Source organism: Ursus maritimus, unplaced genomic scaffold (assembly GCF_017311325.1).
Source record: "Ursus maritimus isolate PB19 unplaced genomic scaffold, ASM1731132v1 scaffold_22, whole genome shotgun sequence".
Classification (NCBI taxonomy): domain Eukaryota; kingdom Metazoa; phylum Chordata; class Mammalia; order Carnivora; family Ursidae; genus Ursus; species Ursus maritimus.
The window spans coordinates 4,292,688-4,311,021 of NW_024424675.1; the positions used below are offsets into that span (position 1 = coordinate 4,292,688).

The 18,334-nt window shown below is 40.0% G+C and overlaps 1 protein-coding gene across 1 annotated transcript in view; it reads left to right on the forward strand.

The window, feature by feature from the left end:
* RALGAPA2 (Ral GTPase activating protein catalytic subunit alpha 2) overlaps positions 1 to 18,334 on the forward strand; it is a 209,556-nt gene that overhangs the window by 96,443 nt on the left and 94,779 nt on the right. Inside the window, 3 exon segments of the mRNA XM_040637933.1 lie at positions 2,220 to 2,343; positions 4,408 to 4,563; positions 10,321 to 10,479. Coding sequence (XP_040493867.1) covers positions 2,220 to 2,343; positions 4,408 to 4,563; positions 10,321 to 10,479 — 439 coding nt within the window.

Below are 18,334 nucleotides of genomic sequence, written 5' to 3' on the forward strand. Positions count from 1 at the left end.
TGACTATACTTTTTCTCCTTGTTGAAAGAGACAGTGTTTCAGGCCAGAGGTCATGATCTCTGTCATCATCTGAGCCCCCAAATTATTATAGCTCTGAGAATAAGCTAGTCAGATTCTAGAATACGGGTTTGTCCTGCCTGTCACTCAGGGAATAAATGGTGTGGCAGTTTTGGATCCCCATACTGCATGAGGACAAGCTTTCTGACAGTCTGAGAGCACAAGGTCTCTGCTCTAGAGCACCAGTCCCCTGGGACCCATCACCACAAAACTTCCCTCCTCTCACAGCAATGGTTTCCATCAAGAGAGGTGCCCCCAACTGTGTGCTTATACCACGCCAGGCAGGGCATTCAGGATGTCCATCTTCTCCAGGGGCAGCAGGACAGCACTCTCAAAAGCCTTAAAAGTGGGCAGTGACTGAGATTCTTTTTCTATGAATGTATTTGAAGGATGTATCGAAGATGATGTTACAGGGTCTTTAAAACTGGAAGCAACTTAAAGGTCCAATGACAAGGATTTGGGATAAGGTGTATTCGTATACTGGAATATTACAAAACCATTAATAACTTTGTCATAGAATTACATGGTATAAAAGTGTTCCCACCCAAAAATGGTTTATATGGTGACTTTTTATGTTACACAGATTTTACACAATAAAAAAGTGTTCACAAATAATTTAAGTGAAAATTATCAGTTGCAAAACAGGGTATAGTAGCTTCTCACTTTTGTATGTGAAAGTAGCAGTTGTGATTTCAACATAGAAGCAAAGAACATAAGTGAATTTTGTATTCTTCTCTTTCCTTTCTATATTTTCTAATTTATCTCTTAAGTACATTTCTTTTACATAAACTATGGGTGGAATGAATAAGCTACCTAGATAAATAGAAGGAGAGTACTCTCCTCCTTGATTCATTTTTTGTGACTTTTTAGTTGAGTTTCATTTCATTCTGCTTATTAAGTAGAAACGTAAGTCCTGGAGAAGGAAATTCTTGCGAATATGTTAAAATATGGAGCCCAAATTCCACCAGTATAGATGTCTAATCAGATTATATTGCTAAAATGTTGAACGATTAAGATAACAGAAACATTTCTGTGTTGTTTGAGCACTTGACAATTTTTCCTATGAGATTTTTCAGAATACAATGCAAAAATAATAAGGAAGGTAGAACTGCTCGGCAGGCAATAATCCAAAACTTTAGAAAATAGAGACCAGAATAAAACTCTTAGATGATGGGGCCACGGAATGAGGGGTTCTTAATGAACGCTCTGAATTAGCACAGTGTCTTCATCTCTTAACTATCACCAAATTGCCAGGTAAAAGTCTAGTTATTTCGACACTTTAGAGTATAATTTGTAGAAATTGGTTATTAATATATTTATATATAGCATTGGGTCTCTGGTCAACAGAGATTTAACTGAGCAGCTACTATATGCCAGGGACCAGGGTAGATGTACAAAAGGCAAAAAGGGAGGACTCCTGTCCTCAAAGTACAGATCATGTTTACTTGTTTTAACAGCAAAGCACCCAAAATCCGTAGTTGGAGGAAGTGGGTGAAGGGTTTATATGGCCTAAGAGGTTCCTCTGGACATCAGTTCACCCTGCCTGGTTCCCTCAGATTAGTCGGAGCACAGGGTGTGTACATCCCCTCACAGGGAAAGTACCTAAGTGTGTTCTGCTTGGAAGAAGCTTCTGTTTCTCAGAAGGTGTTAGCACATTTTACAGTTCTAGTCAGGGAGCTACCCAATATCCTTCTCTCAAAGTGTGTTAAGTAAAATATAGGCAGTCACATAGACCTAGTCTCAACTGATATCTATGTGAAATGCTCTCATATATATACTTTTTTGCACCAAAAAAACGGAGAGAGTTTGTCACACAGTGTGTTCTAACGTGCTGTTAAATATATCACATGTTGTGAGCGTGATCTCAAGAACCATACTGCCCTGCTTCAATTCCTGGTCTCCCCGCTTGCTGTGTGTGCTTTTTGTTTAATTTTCTGTGCCTCCTTTCAACCACCTCTCAAGGGAAGTAATGATAATCACTTGTCTCTTAAGAGCATTTGCGAAGAATGAATGAGACCGTGTGTCGAACCTCCTCAGAACAACTGACCTCTAGTAAATTCTCCAGAAATGTGAGCTCTGTATTAGGAGTCATGCTGGTGACTGTAGTGAAATAAAATTTTATATATGAGAATTCTAACTACTTTAAATTTAAAAATTTATAGCCGTGAAACACACAAAATTGCAGTGTTTTACATTGCTGAAGGTCAAGAAGACAAGTGTTCAATCCTCTCCAATGAAAGAGGAAGCCAAGCATATGAAGACTTTGTTGCCGGACTTGGATGGGAGGTAATTCATTTCATTTAGGAGCTGTTTATTGACCAGCACTGTTTAAGGATGTATATAAACTGGAGATCAATTATAAAGATTTTACATTCAAATCTAGTACGGGTTAGCATTCTGGGAGTTGATGAATGTATTGAATTTGACATCTTCTGTTAGTTGCTTTTCAGTACTTCATACAAGAACTTTTGTTTCCCTTAACTTTTCCTTTAATGTTATTTCATCTGCTTTTTATCCAAACTGAGTAGTCAGATTGGCTCACCCACCCATAGATAGTTTGTGGGAAGAGAAGATAAACATGGTTAGAGAAGCATTGGCTTCCACTACGGTATGGAGATTGGAGAAGAAATCAGTGACTTGGTGGGTGAAAAATATGAAGAAAGAGCTGAATGAAGTCAAAAATTGGCATGAAAATAGAATAGAGTAGCCATAATGGTTTGGCAGCCAACCTATTTCCCTAAGGGAGATCCCAGGATGACTGATAGTGAAAGAATTTGCTTTTTCTCTGCTAAATGATACTCTGACTGACATATGCATTTATACACACACATGCCTGCACACACACCCGTCTGTGTCTAGGAACATAAATCTAAAGGAAAATGTATTTCCGGAATCTAAAAGAACTCAGAGTAGTTATAATGGAAATCAGTATATCTGAAATAGTTTTTTTACTTTTACTTACTTTTGTTTTGGTTTCTTGGTTATCTGTGCTGTAGGAAACTCTCCGGGTGCATAAATAAGACTTGACTCAGAGTTAAATGTTAGCAAGAAAACTAATACGGAGATGGGAATAGGAGAAGCCTACATCAAGGTCAAGACCATGTACTTTATAAAATGTCAAGTAGATTTTAGTCTAAAAGAGTTACTGTACTCTAATAAATTGTCCTCCTTACTAATAAAGTGACTTCTTATTTACTGTAGAATATACTTAATCATTTTAACTAATATACTTTTTTTAAATAATAATATCTTTTTATTATGTTAGTCACCATACAGCACATCCCTGGTTTTTGATGTAAAGTTCGATGATTCATTAGTTGCGTATAACACCCAGTGCACCATGTAATACGTGCCCTCCTTACTACCCATCACCAGCCTATCCCATTCCCCCACCCACCTCCCCTCTGAGGCCCCCAGTTTGTTTCTCAGAGTCCGTAGTCTCTCATGCTTCATTACCCCTTCTGATTACCCCCCCTTTCTTTATCCCTTTCTTCTCCTACCGATCTTCCTAGTTCTTATGTTCCATGGATGAGAGACTAATATACTTTTTTAACCACACATTCTTAACTGGAATTTTAAGAAAACTAAGAACATTAGTGTATATATTGATTGTATTTGGCACAGAAGAGATTCTTCTATTGCTTTTTTTTTTTTTCCCGATTGTGTTACAACAGGTGCTTTACTGAAAGAATACTGGTTCATGAAAAGTTAAATTTAAAAAAAGAGGGGGGAGGTCTTGGGCATTGACTAAGAAGTGAGCATTCACACCATAACTTGAAAAAGAATGATAGCTCCCAGACCTGTAGTAGTGGTGTAAATCAGAACAACCCCTTTGAAAGATTGTTTAGCAGTGGCTGTTAAATTTTAAAACATCTGTACCCTTTGATACAACATCCTACCAAAACATTCCTTTGAATGCTCCTTGTGGTTTGATCACACCAACACTATTTGAGAAAGCAGAAAATCCCATAAATCCATCAACAGGGAAAATCTCTGTGTGTGTGTGTTTGTGTGTGTGTGTGTACATAAATACATATAAATACACACTCATACACACATGAATACGTATGTTCATATGTATAGGATGGAAAAAAGCTAGAGGAATATGCACCAAATTTGTGATGGTGCCTTTCTTAGGCTGAGAGGATTTTGGAGCACTTTCATTGTGAATGTTTCTTTAATGTTTTAATTTTGTCTAATTTAATATTATATTTGTTTGTTATCAGAAAGCTATAAAAATGAAAATAATTAGATTTCTTAAAAAAAAAAAAAAAAAAGGACGTTCCTGCTTGGTGAATGAGGACAGTTTAAGCTTGACCCTTACTCTTTCCTTTTTGTTACCTGCATCAGGTGGATCTGTCAACCCACTGTGGGTTCATGGGCGGACTTCAGCGCAACGGCAGCACGGGGCAGACCGCCCCTTACTATGCTACCTCGACTGTGGAAGTGATTTTCCACGTTTCGACTCGGATGCCATCAGACTCAGATGATTCACTCACCAAAAAGGTAAGAAGCCTCTTTGAGGACCATTCTTAGTCACCATGGTTTGTAGGTTTGTAGGTCTCGTAGTCCAAATCAAAGGCCTTGGCATAACATGCACCAAGACTGATTTCCTCTGGATGCAATTTCATTGTATTTCTTCTCAAGCTACAGTTGTAGTTAATCTGAAATATCTAGCTTGGCACAAACTAGACAAAGAAATAAATGAAAAGCAATCAATCATTTGAGTCTTAAATTCTAAGATTAAGATTTAGGAAAAGGAAGGGTCTTAAATGTTAATTTTGGATTGTCCCTCATCTGACTGTTAACTGACAGAAAATAACATTGTTGACCTCTCAGGTTGGCAAAGGTCATAAGATGCAAAGACCCTGTAGTGACAGATTGCTGAGAAAGCAGGCATCTCCCGGGCTTGCTGGGGGTGATTGGGTAGTATCTGTGAAAAAGACAAGTGCAGGTGTGCTCCTGCCTAGGGGTCCCACCTTTGGCACTGACCTTGTTTCTCTTCCAACTTGGGCCATGGAAGCAGTTTTCTCTAGAATTCAGAGGAAACTTCCTCCACTTCTGAGGAACTCGCCAGAGGAACATGGCCCTGAACTTTCTAACCTGCAAGATGTTCACCTTAGGCGACCCTCTGTTAGAGGTGAGGAATACCTTAGTGCTTAGAGGAATCTTAGTCTGGGAAGGAAGCCTAGAACTCTGACCCACTTCCTTGAGTTTCCAGAAGAAAGGAACAACTGCATCCAGCCTGCTCGTGGGTGGCAGAGTGAGTCTGGAATCCCTACCTCACACCCACTGTCTTCCTACAAGAATGCAAGAAAACTGCAGACAGCTCCTGAGTGGGTGGGCAAATAGTTCATTCAGGAGCTAAGGTTGCCATTGGAGGATCTACTGTGGTGGTTATAGCCAGGGTCTGGAGACAGGCAGACTTGGGCTCAACTGTTTCTAGCCCATGCCTCAGTTTCCCCATCTACTAAACAAGATTGAAAACAGCCTATGTCCCAGGGTTGTTGTGAAGTAAATGGATAATGCCCATGAACCTGCTTAGCATGGTGCCTGGTGTAAGATCTCTAACGTCAGCCCTCGTCATTGCCCACTGGTCTAATTGAATCTTTTTTTCTCCTAACCCTTTAGAAGGTGACTGATATTGGTCAGTGGGCCCCACTGTTACCACCTCATCTCTTTTCTCTGCAGTTTTGCTTTATCATCACTGCAGCCCCAGACGTCTAGATCACCTATATCATGGCAATGGTGTTCATGGCATAAGACCTTAGAACTTGGGTCGCAGCACAATCACAGACAACTTTCACAGTGACTAAGTGTCTGCGATGTGCAGAGCATGATGGCCATGTGCTGCCTCCTTCGCCCATGGAGGAGCTGCCTCCACGTCTTAGTTTTGACGGCCACCCTGGTGGCAACATTCTTATTGAAGGGGGTACTCTGCCCTGTTTCAGATTACCAAGACCTTAGGCAAGGCTTCCACATCCTTTTTATTTGCAGTGCCTTGTAAATTGCTGCTAATCTGCAAATGTGTTGCCATATTCTATGACTTTTTTTATGACTAAGAACTATTTTGTTAATAGGTTTATTTAAAATATTTTAAAAAATTATTTCCTAGGTAGGATTCTTTTATTTTTTCTCTCTCTTTCTTTTTCTCTTCTTTTTTTCTTTTCTTTTGCGAAAAGGCATCATGTTTTCTTGATAAAACGCCTTGCTATAAATAATGTTGCAAGGCTTGGCCTGGTTGAAAGATTCCCTACTGTAATAATCAAAATTCAGCTGATACCTTTTGCAGCTCTGAGATTTAGCATCATTAGTGACAAACTCTCTTTATCAGGATGTCTCACAGCCAGACTAAAAATCAGTCACAGTAACAGCAGCCCACAGTTCCTTGTCTTATTCTAACTAAATTGTCCCTAACAGCTTAAAAATGAGCTGCAGAATTCTAAAGTGATTCATGCTCTCTTCTGCCCCTGTCATGGGGGCACTTTTTCAATTCCACAATCCGGTTGCAACCCCATACTGAACTCTTGATCCTTCACTGCAGAAATTTGTTAGCTCTAGCTAGATTAGATTTTTCACAGCTAATCTAACTGCTGTAGGGGTTTGCAGAGTGGGGACAGAGCTGTGCTATTGGATTTGTCCAATTCATTTGACTCCAGGACTATAATTGCACTTATGTCTTACAAGGCTTTTATAGCCTCAGGCTGGCCAGCCGCATAAAAAACAAATTGGCAGTGATACAGTACGAGTGAAAAGGGATGAAAGGCCCACATTATCAGTCTCCAGGCAGCACTGTTCTGGCAGGAAGTTTCTTGGTTAATTTACAAATAAAACTTAGATTTTAGGATGGGCACACTGTCAGCTGAACAATGGGGATGTCAGGCCTGACTGTTACTTAGTAAAAGTAGCAGCCGGGCCTACTGAGGAGCAGGAATTCTTCAATCAAACAGACGACTCCTTCTGGAGCCAGCTGGCGATGTAATGCAATTAGTCGGGAAAGGAGGTCAGCCTATTAGGTGTGTACCATGACCAGTGTCACCAGTGCGTGCCGCCTGGCAGCAGCAGGCAGAATGGCCCAGGCAGAGGGACTTTGAAACTCTGTCAGGACGAGAAGTGGCAGGACATGGGGTTGATTTCTTAAGACTGAAGAAGCGAGCATTTGTTCCAAGCCTGTTAAGCATCCGCACATTCTGGGGCCTGTTGTGCAATTGAAGCAGTAGCTGGCATGAATGACAGCTCCATCCCAGAACGAGATTCATCGGTCTCTCCCAGATTATACATGAGTCATACTGGCTTGACTTGTGTGCATGCAACAAACTCACCGGTAGATTTCAGATGGGGGGCTTCTATTCAGAATTCTCTAGAACTCCCGAAATGACATCTCTGTAATAAAATCCCCTCTAAATTGAGCAACATTTTGAAGCTTCCAGAGTATTCCTTTCTATTCTGACACAGTGGACATTTTGGCCAGGTGAGTTTTACTTGTTTCACTGGCTTGTGTTCTTGTCTGAGGCGGAAGAGGGCACGTTTTTGCTCTTTGCTCCAGATCTACCAGTCAGTGGGTCCTGTGGCTTTAGCTCTTAGTTTTGTGAGTTAGCCATTTAAACTGTGACTTGTCCAGAGATCTGGAGCACATGACGTTGAAAGCAGCTTTGAGATGATGAATACTGTATCATTACCACACAGAAATAGCTTTTCCTTAATTACAGAAATGCCACACTGGGAGGACGGGTCTGTCAGTGTGATACTATTCTCCCTTGCTATGGTTCTGAGAACACAGTCCAAACAGAATTAGAAGAGACTTACGTGGATTATATAATTGAGGAACCTAATTGAGAAAAGAGAGAGTAACTGCAAAATTTCAGTAATCACTGTATTACCTTGGAGCCAATGCCTTGAGCAACTTTTCTTCTGGATTGAAAGGAGCCATCACAGGTTTTAGGGTGCTGACATTAGGTAAACACCCACATTTGAAGGGTGCTTGGTAGGTGTGCTCTTCCCATTGCGACTTTTGTGCTGGCATTATGTCAAGGGGCACAACAAAACTACCTGGCAGTTTGCCTCTCTTGACAGGGTGAGGGCAGCCCCACTGTCACAGTTAATCTTCTGCTGGGCTAAAGTCCCCCCCACCAAAGTTTCAATTTGATACAATTCCTATTTCCCTTGAAAACCTGCCTTTATTGTGTTGCTGGTAATGCCGACTACCATGTTTTCACTGCAAAACGATTGAATTTCAGGAGTGTGTTGTGAGAGCCTGGCATGTTTTATTCAAAAGGAAAGAGAAAAGAAAGAGAGGTGGAAATAGAAGAATATAGAGAGACGTTCAGTGTTGATGTGAGAACTTGGTGTCTTTCTTTTTCTTTTAACTATTTATGAGTGGTAATGGCTTGGCTACACCTTTTGCCTGCTACCCTTTTAGCCTTTCTATGTGAGAGGAGAAGAAGAAGAAGAAAGACGTACTGGGTAATTTTACATTTAGAAAGTTGTAGATGCTGTTAAATTGTTCTGGATTATCGTGACTTTTGCTCAACACCTACAGTTGCATTTATCCCAGCGCCCAAGCTCAGACACTGTTGAATCGTGCGCCCTTCACCATAGGGGTTACCTGCAATCGCACCTGTATCACTGTAGTACAATGGTACTGGTGTAAGTCTTTTTAAAAAATTGACTTACACAGTCATTCCCAGAAGCATGGAAGAGTGAAGAATAGGAAAGCATTGCAGCAAACCAGCTTCCTTTGTAACCTTGTAAATGGAAAGGAGGCCATGGTGGGGTCACCTCAGAGTTTTCTTTTGTGGTCAAATAGTCTGTAAAGAAAATTTTATTTGTGCTAACATGTTTTAAATATGTGGTATGCCAGAGCATCCTTTTTTTTTTTTTTTTTGTATTTTAATACAGAACTACAACATTACCTTTGGCACGGCATCACTATTTTATTAACAGTGCCTCTGAATTTAGTCATTTTTAGGGTTCATCTATTTAATAAGTAGGAAGCAAGAAATACTTTTTCATGGTGGTAGATAGCATTCTTCTTCTGCAGCACGTGAGAGAACCAGACCTCAGACTTTCAGTAGGTTTCAAAGGGCCTTCACCAGTCAGCCTTTATGGTTGTAGGACTTCAATTTTGGCCAACATTTTAATCTTTAAAAATCTAGTTTCTTTTAGTCACACTCTCAGGCTTATCAGACGATTTCATGTGGGGCTTTCTCCAGCCCAGGATATACAGTTGGTACACAGGACCTTCATCAAGGATGTTCTTGCAGCTGAAGAGCTCGGCCTAGGAAGAAGTCTCAAAGAGTCCCTTCCTTGGAGACATGCTAAGCCCTCCTCAGAGACACTGGGGGTCTCTGACTTGTTTTTGGACTTTATGGCATCTTTGTCTATAAAATGGCAAAAACAGTGGGTTACACTATTTGAGCTGTGATAGTACAACTGGCTTTTGGTGTCAACTTCAACAGTCGTGAGCAGTAGAAATGGCACTAAGTTAGAGGACCCAGCCCAGGTTTCTAGGCCCGCTCTGCTCCTCGCTGTTTGCACACCTTGGTCAGGTGGTGCCTTTGTTTTCCTGAGCCCCGTCTCCTCTCTGTCAGATAGCACAAAGATGATGTCATCTGCCTCAGAGAGTTAGTGGAAAGATTAAACAAAACAGTACGTGTGGACATACTTTCTGGATAGTAAGGCAATCTCTGAATGCTAGTTACTAGTGTTCTTATTAAATTTAAGTAATACTTATTAGTTTCTTAAACAAAGGTAACTTTATACGTACTTTTTCTTAAAGCTTTGTCACAAATCTAGTTTTTATACATTTGGTAAAAATTGTGTTATAGTAGCTTTTGGTCTCTTATACGCATATTTTTTCTTAATAACCATTGAATTAAGAGTCTTATGAAGCTCTATTGTAATATGGAATAAAAGGCTCATGTCGTTAATTGGAGACATGCTCAGCAATATAAAGCATAAGGCTTTAATACAGGAGTAAGATTCAATTTAAAAACAATCCTTGAAAAGGTCTCGTCCCCTTCTAGCAGTAATGTACCTGCCATGCTTATATGCATCATCTCAGTGCTAGTGTATTTCTTAGAAAGTAAACAGTGTTTCCATGTGTTTGTGTTTTTTAAATCCTCTTAGAAGGCAGTGGTGTCGTACCTTTTTTGATAGTGAAATATTTTTGCCTCTGAGTATTATAATTCAATTTGTAAGCCACGACCCCTCATAAACTGCTGTTATCACTCTGATTAATAAAGAGCCAATTGGCCATTGCAGCTCCGTCACTTGGGGAATGACGAGGTCCACATCGTCTGGTCTGAACACTCCAGGGACTACCGCAGGGGCATTATCCCGACTGCCTTCGGAGACGTTTCAATCATTATTTACCCAGTGAAGAATCACATGTTCTTTATCGCGATCACAAAGAAACCCGAGGTACGTTTTCACCGCATTACCACTCTGACTCATATAGCATTTGCCATATGATTCATTGTTTTTGAAAAACAATGAGGTAAATATGTTAAAGGGGACTTTTTTCCAACTGGTGGTTGTCTCACATATATCTGAATTCCACATGCTATATGGGAATTCAGTATGAATTGGGATTTTCAGAGTACCTTTCCTCAGGAGCACAGAATTCTGTATTGTTATGACTAGACTCTTTGTAAATTATAGTGTGAAGACATTAATGGTATTTTAAGTGTTTTTAATTTAAAATGTTTTTAATTAAAAAAATGGTAATTTTAAATTTGGGACACATTGATTAATAATAATAAGAGTTGAACGAACCCCATGTCACATCTAGTATTTTGTGGATGGCTGTGGGTATAGAATTCGACCTTGCGTGACAAACAGGCGCTGCTCACGGAGCCTCTGACTGCTGCTAATGGGGGTCAATCCTGAAGGATTGCGAGCATGGCCGTGAAGCAGGCCAGGCCTCTGCAGCACAGCCCGCCCACGCGATGATTTTTAACAATTGAAGCACCTTGCCACAGAATCAATGCAGCCACGTCAATTGGTATTGATCATGGAAACGGCTGGAACAATCCAATGGTTGTGTGCCGTGTACTAAATTGGCTGCGGTTTCGATCCTTGCCATGCCTTTAGTGGTATTTTAGCGGTGCTTTATATAGTGACTTGTTTTTGTGTTGGAATTATTAATAGCAGGGTTTGCTTTTAAGTTTTTAATTAAACGTTTAGCATAGTTAAGTCACTCCTCAAGAAAATGACTTTGTGCTCTAGATTGGTATTAAGTGTAATCTTCATTTTCATTCCAAATTGTTCTCTTGAAGGAGCTAAAAGTTACCATTCTAAATACTATTTTTGAGCTTTAAAATAATAAGTAACTGAGACTTCCTGGGATTTATAGCATAATCGAAAGTGTTAAAGTCATGTAGATTAAATGAGCTAAGAAGTGAAAGGTGCTTCAAACGGTGGCTGGCTCAGAATAAAAGCCATCTGAGTGTTAGTTGCTGTTGTTATTACCATTGCTAGTAATTTTTCAGTTACAGTCGCCACCATGAAAATAGAATAAATAATGAATCATTTCTCAGACTAGACACAGTGTGGGTCACCTCCTGAATTCAGAATAGCCCCGCTCTGGCTGGTGAGAACCCTGACATAAAGGGAACCCTCTTTTCTATTCAGGGAGTAAAAAGATGCCACAAGTTGTTCATACTAAATATTTGTGTTATCTTTGATTCATGTCTTTGTGTGTGTAAAAAGTTTTCACTCTTGTATAAGAAAGTGGCTCTGAGTGCTAATAACATTTGTGTTTGTCCAGGAAGAACACTAGTTTAAGAATTAAATTGAAAATGTTGATGTTAGACAACCAACGGATTTAGTGTCCTGTAGCTTCCCAATCTGCAAAATGTGGTTCTTTATTATTTAGTATGGAATAACTGGCTTTATTAGTTCATTTAAAACATGGCCCTCTAAAATGTCACTTACCATCCTAAAAATGTCACCTTTGTTTTTTGTAGTAAATAAAGAACATGAAAGGTGTTCCAATTCACTTCACAGTGTCAAAAGTGAAACTTTTAACTTTCTTAAAAAATGATTTTTTAAAAGGCATTGCAGTTTTAACGCATGAAAACAAGTATTAACATATCTTTTCAAAATTTCTTTAGAAAATATATGTAAGTTTTATAAATTTGGTCATAAATTTTGACAAGATGAATTGAGCAAATCGCTGTCTTAATATTTCAATTCAAAAAGCCTAAAGGGAAGAAGAGAATAATGGCCAACTGGAAATTTAGTGTTATCCCCACATTTAAAGTACAAACCATTACAATGTAATAAAATTAATCCAGACATTTCCAGGGCAAGTGTGGCTGACCTTTTGTTCACCAACCACTGACCCCAGGGTGAATGCAAGAGGCTTGTGGAGGGAAAGTCTGTTTGTTTGGCTTCAGTCCCTGGTATTTAAATTGCATTCCCTAATCAAATGAAAAGGCTGTCCTCTCTATCAGGTTACAGAATCCATGGCAACATTTGGCCTTTTATATCCATAATGTTAGCCTTTTTGTTTGCATCTAAGTAGAGACACCTGGAGCAATGTTAACATTAACCGATTTAGCATTAATAGCTTCATTATATAAGAATTTCTGATCAGATAGCTGTTACTTTTGTTATATTGCTTCAGCTTGTATTGTTGTCATTTTTTATCTCCCTGCTTGGCAACCAGGCAATGATTTGCAAATTTTTTTTGTCTTGATTAATTAAGCAATATAATTATCAGTAACCGTGATGCAGTCTTTGCTCAACAAAGCTTCTGAGAGAAAACAATGGTAAGTCTGTTAGTATGAATGCATTCCACGCGTCCCAGATGCATGAGGATATTATGGACAATGAGGGGAAAGGCCGCCTGTGAGCGAGGACAAAGGGTGCCACGCAGACTCGACACACTGCACATACCGCCAGGGACATGCTGCGGGCTCCCTGGGACACAGACGCCTCGTTAGATTACAGCTAGTCAGCAGAGATTAATTCTCAGCCATTTGGTGCAATAATTTACCCATTCCCCAGTCTTTTAACTAGTGCTCCTCAGTGTGGAAGTAAAGGCTTTGTACTCAAAAGATTTATTTAACCTTGCCTACTTTTAGGGATCTCCACCAAAATGATTATTTTTGCTTAGAAATTGTATTGACGCAGCTGCTTGAAGTTGAGGAATATTCCTTTGGAGGAGGACAGGATTATGCACAAGTTTCACAAATTGTAGGTAGAATCAAAGGCATTCTTTTAGCACCTATATATTTCATTGGAATATAGTATGACTCTGGTCTAAGTACATTTATTTTACTGGTCTCTGGGCAGTCATACTTCTCTAAGGATAATTTTAATCCTTTTTTAGGAGGGGAAAAAAAAACCTCATCAGTACACAAAAGTCCTGCTCATTGGATAGAGTCATGCATATTCAAATTGTACTTTCATTCACTCAGCCTCATTAATAGCGTATGTAATAATGTAGGGCTATTTGTAATACAAGCTCACAGGCAGCATTGCTTCCAAGTCCTTTGAAATTTAACATATTTTGCTTTTTCATTCCATACACCTCCCTTAAATATACAAATTATGTGCCTGGCAGAATCTGCCTCCTTTTAATAATACACAGCATTTGCGAAATGGTATGTTGAAGAAGTGTGGGTGTGCTGTATGAGCACAGAAAACCCTCGCGTCTGAGAGGGTCTGCTCACTTCTTGAGCTTTTTATTGAACTTTTAATAAATAAATAAATAAATATCAGTGTGTTCAGCAACACGATTTCATTGTGAAATCACTTTCAAAGTAAGTTCATCTCTGTAAATGTTGACATGGTAGTTTTTGGTCATGGAAAAGAAATGTGCTGTTGTCAGATTGCTGGGGGGGGTTTATTTCTATTTTCATTACTAAGTCAGTAGTCGAGGAAGACTTGCATATAGAGCCAAACATGAGTGCTTGAAAGAGTTTATTTAAATGCCTAATTTGTTCTGCAGAAAAGGGGTTCATAAAGCTTCCATATTGCAGTAAGAAACCGTGTTGCTTTTCTTTTTTCAGCAACTAAAAACAATTTTGGTGTTCAAAACATTTGCTTTTATGAATTTGTGAAGGTAGGTTTAATGTTCTGTCATGTTTATCTCTAGGCACATTAGCACCTGGCTAGTGACTGTCTGGCCAGAGGGCAGTCGTGCTGGAGCAGCCTTGACCGGGCGCAGTTAGGACAAGAGAAACCTTTGGGGAAGCTAAGAGTTCTCCTTATCACCTCAACCAGAATGTCAGTTTTATAAGTGAAAGACATGTTAATGTCCTGCAGACTCTCCTTACTTGGACCTGGTGGATATGGGCAGGGGAGAAAAATGGATGATTCAGCCATTTCTGAGAAGTACAGGCAGGAAAGAATGCCAGGATAGAGGACAAGACCCCAGAGTTCCAGTTTCTGTGCTGCCACAAGTGGGTGCGGGTCTTGGGAAGGTCTCTTAATTTCTTTGGACTTTTATTTCCTCAGGTGTAGCATTCCGTTTGGGGACCAAGTATTCTCTGCAGTCCTTTGCAGGGATTCTAAGTGCCCCTTTAAGACAATGGGCCCTGTTTGATCCTTCCCTTCCTATACACCCATCCTTTCCCTAAGCTGCCCCAACTTACCAGGTTGCTGTCAAGGTGGTATTTGTCTCCCTTGTAGGCTCAGCAGCTACATACTCAGAGCGTATGCGTGTGTGTGTGTGTGCGCTCTATGCTCACATGCTCACATTGCTCTTCAGGAAGACAGCTAGCCCAGGACCTTCACCTGGAGCCAGTGCCCAGAAATGCTGGTTAAGGTTGATGCACCAGAAATCACAAAAGCATTTGCACATGTAAGGTGAAGGGTAACCAGTATTGGCATCTCTGTTTGAAAGGAAATCTTTTACTAATGTGGCTTCATTATATATGGAGTATGTTTGACTGCAACATGGTTATGGAAATTTCTTTTTATTTCATCTATGCAATTTTCTTAAATATTTATCTCAACCTCAACCAAATAACCTTTTTGAGATTAAAGCATATCCTTTAAAATATTCTGGGAAGTTCTCAGGGAAAGTAAGTTATAAACTTCTGAATATGTGAAGAATCATTTATTCTAAAAGGTAATTGAGAATGCTGAATAACCAGAATTTACTAAAAGACTTTTTTTTTTAAGATTTTATTTTTTTAAGTAATCTCTACATCCTACATGGGGCTTGAACTTACAGCCCCAAGATCAAACATCGCATGCTCTGCTGACTAAGCCAGCCAGGCATCCCAGAAATATGTTATTAAATCTATTATCATGATATATTGTTTTAGGAATTTATTATTATTGTTACTGGAGTTTTTTTAGTAAAGGAATGACATTGAGAACTTTGTGAAAGGCAGCTGTCACTTGCAGATGTTATATCAAAAACAAATTTCTAATTCATTGCCACTCCTAATTAGAGGAATTCCCTGGATACAAGGGATTTATATTATTTCTTTTGTCCAGTTTTTGAAAGACTCTCTGAGTCACCCACAAGCAGTTGACAAAAAATAATAAAGAACATTTATTTATAAGATAAGCCCCAATACAGATGGAAAAAATCTATAGCCTATTATTAACTCCTAGCTCCTGTTTTATCCTTTACAACAATTTGGCTATTGAGAATTCTTTCTCCATTGATTTACCTCAAAAGTTGACATTGTTTTTCCTTTTTTTCAGTTTTCCTTTGATATATACATCTTTCTATCCTTTGCCTTATCCTTCCTCCCTCGGCAGCCAGACCCAGCCTGTGTAAATGTACGCTGTGTGGCAAACGGTAGAGCCCGCTTTGTGTCAGAAACCAAGACTGTTCTCATCCTCTACCTCTGAGCTGCCTCAGTAGGAAGGGCCTCCTGGCCAAGAGACCGGGTGTGTTCTCCTGATTGTTCTGTCAGGGTGTCAGAAGTACACAGAACTCCTCTGTGAGAAGAAACAACGCCCAGTGCCCCCAGAATTCAAGAATTTCTCCTGAAGGTGTATTTTCTGTACACTCCTTGAAATCTATTAGTTTGTTGTTTGTTGTTTGGGGGTTTTGTTGTCAGGTTTTCTTCGTGCATACTTCCATCACAGCTGCATCTCACTGATTATGGGCTGCTTCTAGCGTTAGTCATAGGAAGAAGTGTACTTATTGTTTTAAGGAATGGGTTTTGATTGTCTTAAGTGTGGTGTTGCCAAAAATAGGAGGAAGGGGCTATTCTTTCTTATTTTCTTTTTGTTGGTTGTCATTGTTGCCTGGAGTAGGCAACTCTGAATAGTTTTAGACTGAATATCTCCTTGATTTTCCTCTTTGGAATTAAGATGCCCACTCTCCCCCCACCCCAAGAGTACTGTCATAAGGGGGAAGACACTCATTATTTTTCATAATTAGTAAAACTAACAGTTTCATCCTTATTTGCTCTTGTCTGAGTCTCCTCAAGTGTGACTATTCCTCTGTGCTCTAGGTGCTGATCTCAAGATAGGTTTAGTCAATCTTTGCAGTTTTTACATCTCTGTGTTTTGACTGTGAAGCTTTTTCTCAAACCCACCAAATGGAAGAAGAGGGATAGCACCAGAAGCCTGCTCAGGACCCTAGGACCACACTGTCACCCTTTCATCCTGGCCTTTTGGGCACCTCCATGAAGCAAAAAGACAGTCACAACAGATCGTGTTCTAGAAATGTGCAGGGGGTCAGCCGATTTGGTTAATGTCCAGTGGTCAGAGCCTCAGGAGCTGGAGGCTTCTTCTCACTCATTCAGGCAATGTATCTGTTGAGGCTGCTTCATGCCAGACACAGTGTCAAGGGCTGGTGGTCTCATGCTCCTGGAATCCCAGTTTTAGTAAGGGAGAGAGCCAATAAATAAGTAAGTAAATGGTTCAACTAGAGACTTTCAGATAGGAGCTTTGGTGTTATAAAGAAAATTAAACAGAGTGACAGGATGGGCAAGAAGGAAGCAGCTTTAGTTCAGGTAGGGGGGATTCTAGTTTCCAGTCCAGCATCTAGGGAGCTTGGAAGTCATCACCCCCATCGTAACAACATGAAGAAAGCTCAACAAACTGAAAATCAGCAGCTCTTCTTTGACCCATCAGAGAATTAAAGTCACAAGGAAAATCATTGCCCCCAAGTTGGAGAGACAGGCAGATACACAGAATCATAACTTGCCATAGCAGAAGCCCGGGAACAGAAATCCCTGGGGAACCAATAACAGGGTAGGAAAATGTCAACTGTAGTTGACCAATTGCTGGAGGCTACCTGTACACAAATTTGCAAGTTAGAGTCAAGAGGGGCCTGGTCTTTGGGAGACCCCCACACTTCTGTGTGTTTTCTCTCTAGGAGCCCTACCACTTTCTCACAGTGAGGATTGGAGGGGGGAAAAAACCCTCGTACTTCAGCAGAGGGAGGGGAAGGAAGCCATTTTGAAATACACCTGGAGCGTTCTGTTCTTCTTAACCAAGCCTGTCCTGAAGAGGAGTGTTTTACCAGAGCCCTTACCTACTGGGGTTTTACCAGAACCTAGCCAACCTGGGGGAAAGGAAGCACCAAACTCAAGTTCCCTCTAGCTTTGCTATCTCACCTAAGGAGGAAGTGGGGAACAGAAAAACAAAACAAATCTGAGAAGCACTTGTGAAGGTCATAGCCCAGAGACCCAGGCTCATTGAAAGACTGAGACCTGATTATAAGTCTGTGGAACACTTCTCCCCCACACCTTATCACAACATCAAAAGGACTTTTGTATAGTAACAACTGAAAGAACCTCACATCTAAGACCTTATTTAGGAGAGACAATAGGGGAGACAAAAACACAGGCATCCAAGGAGATTTTAGCCTTTGTCATGATCTTCGACAGCTTCAGCAGACAATAGGCAGAACCTGACTCCAAGAGAGACACACATAAAGCCTCACACTAAAGACCTATTTATTTCAGTTCCTTTTACATGGTATATTATGTTCAGCTTTTAACAAAAAACTACAAGGCATACTAAAAGTCAAAAAAAAAAAAAGCCAGTTTGAAGAGACAAAACAAGCATCAGAATCAGACTCAGATTTGGCAGAGATTTTGAAATTATCAGAGCAGGAGTTTAAAATAATTATGATTAATATGTTCAGAGTTATAATAGAAAAGGTGGACAGCATGCAAGAAGAGATAACTTAATGTAGCAGAGAGATGCAGACTCCAAGAAAGAATTAAAAGGAAATGCTAGAAATAAAAAACACTGTAACAGAAATGAAAATGCCTGTGATGGGCTCATTAATCAACTGGACAACTGAGGAAAGGAGTTGTGAGCTTGAAGATAAGTCAGTAGAAAC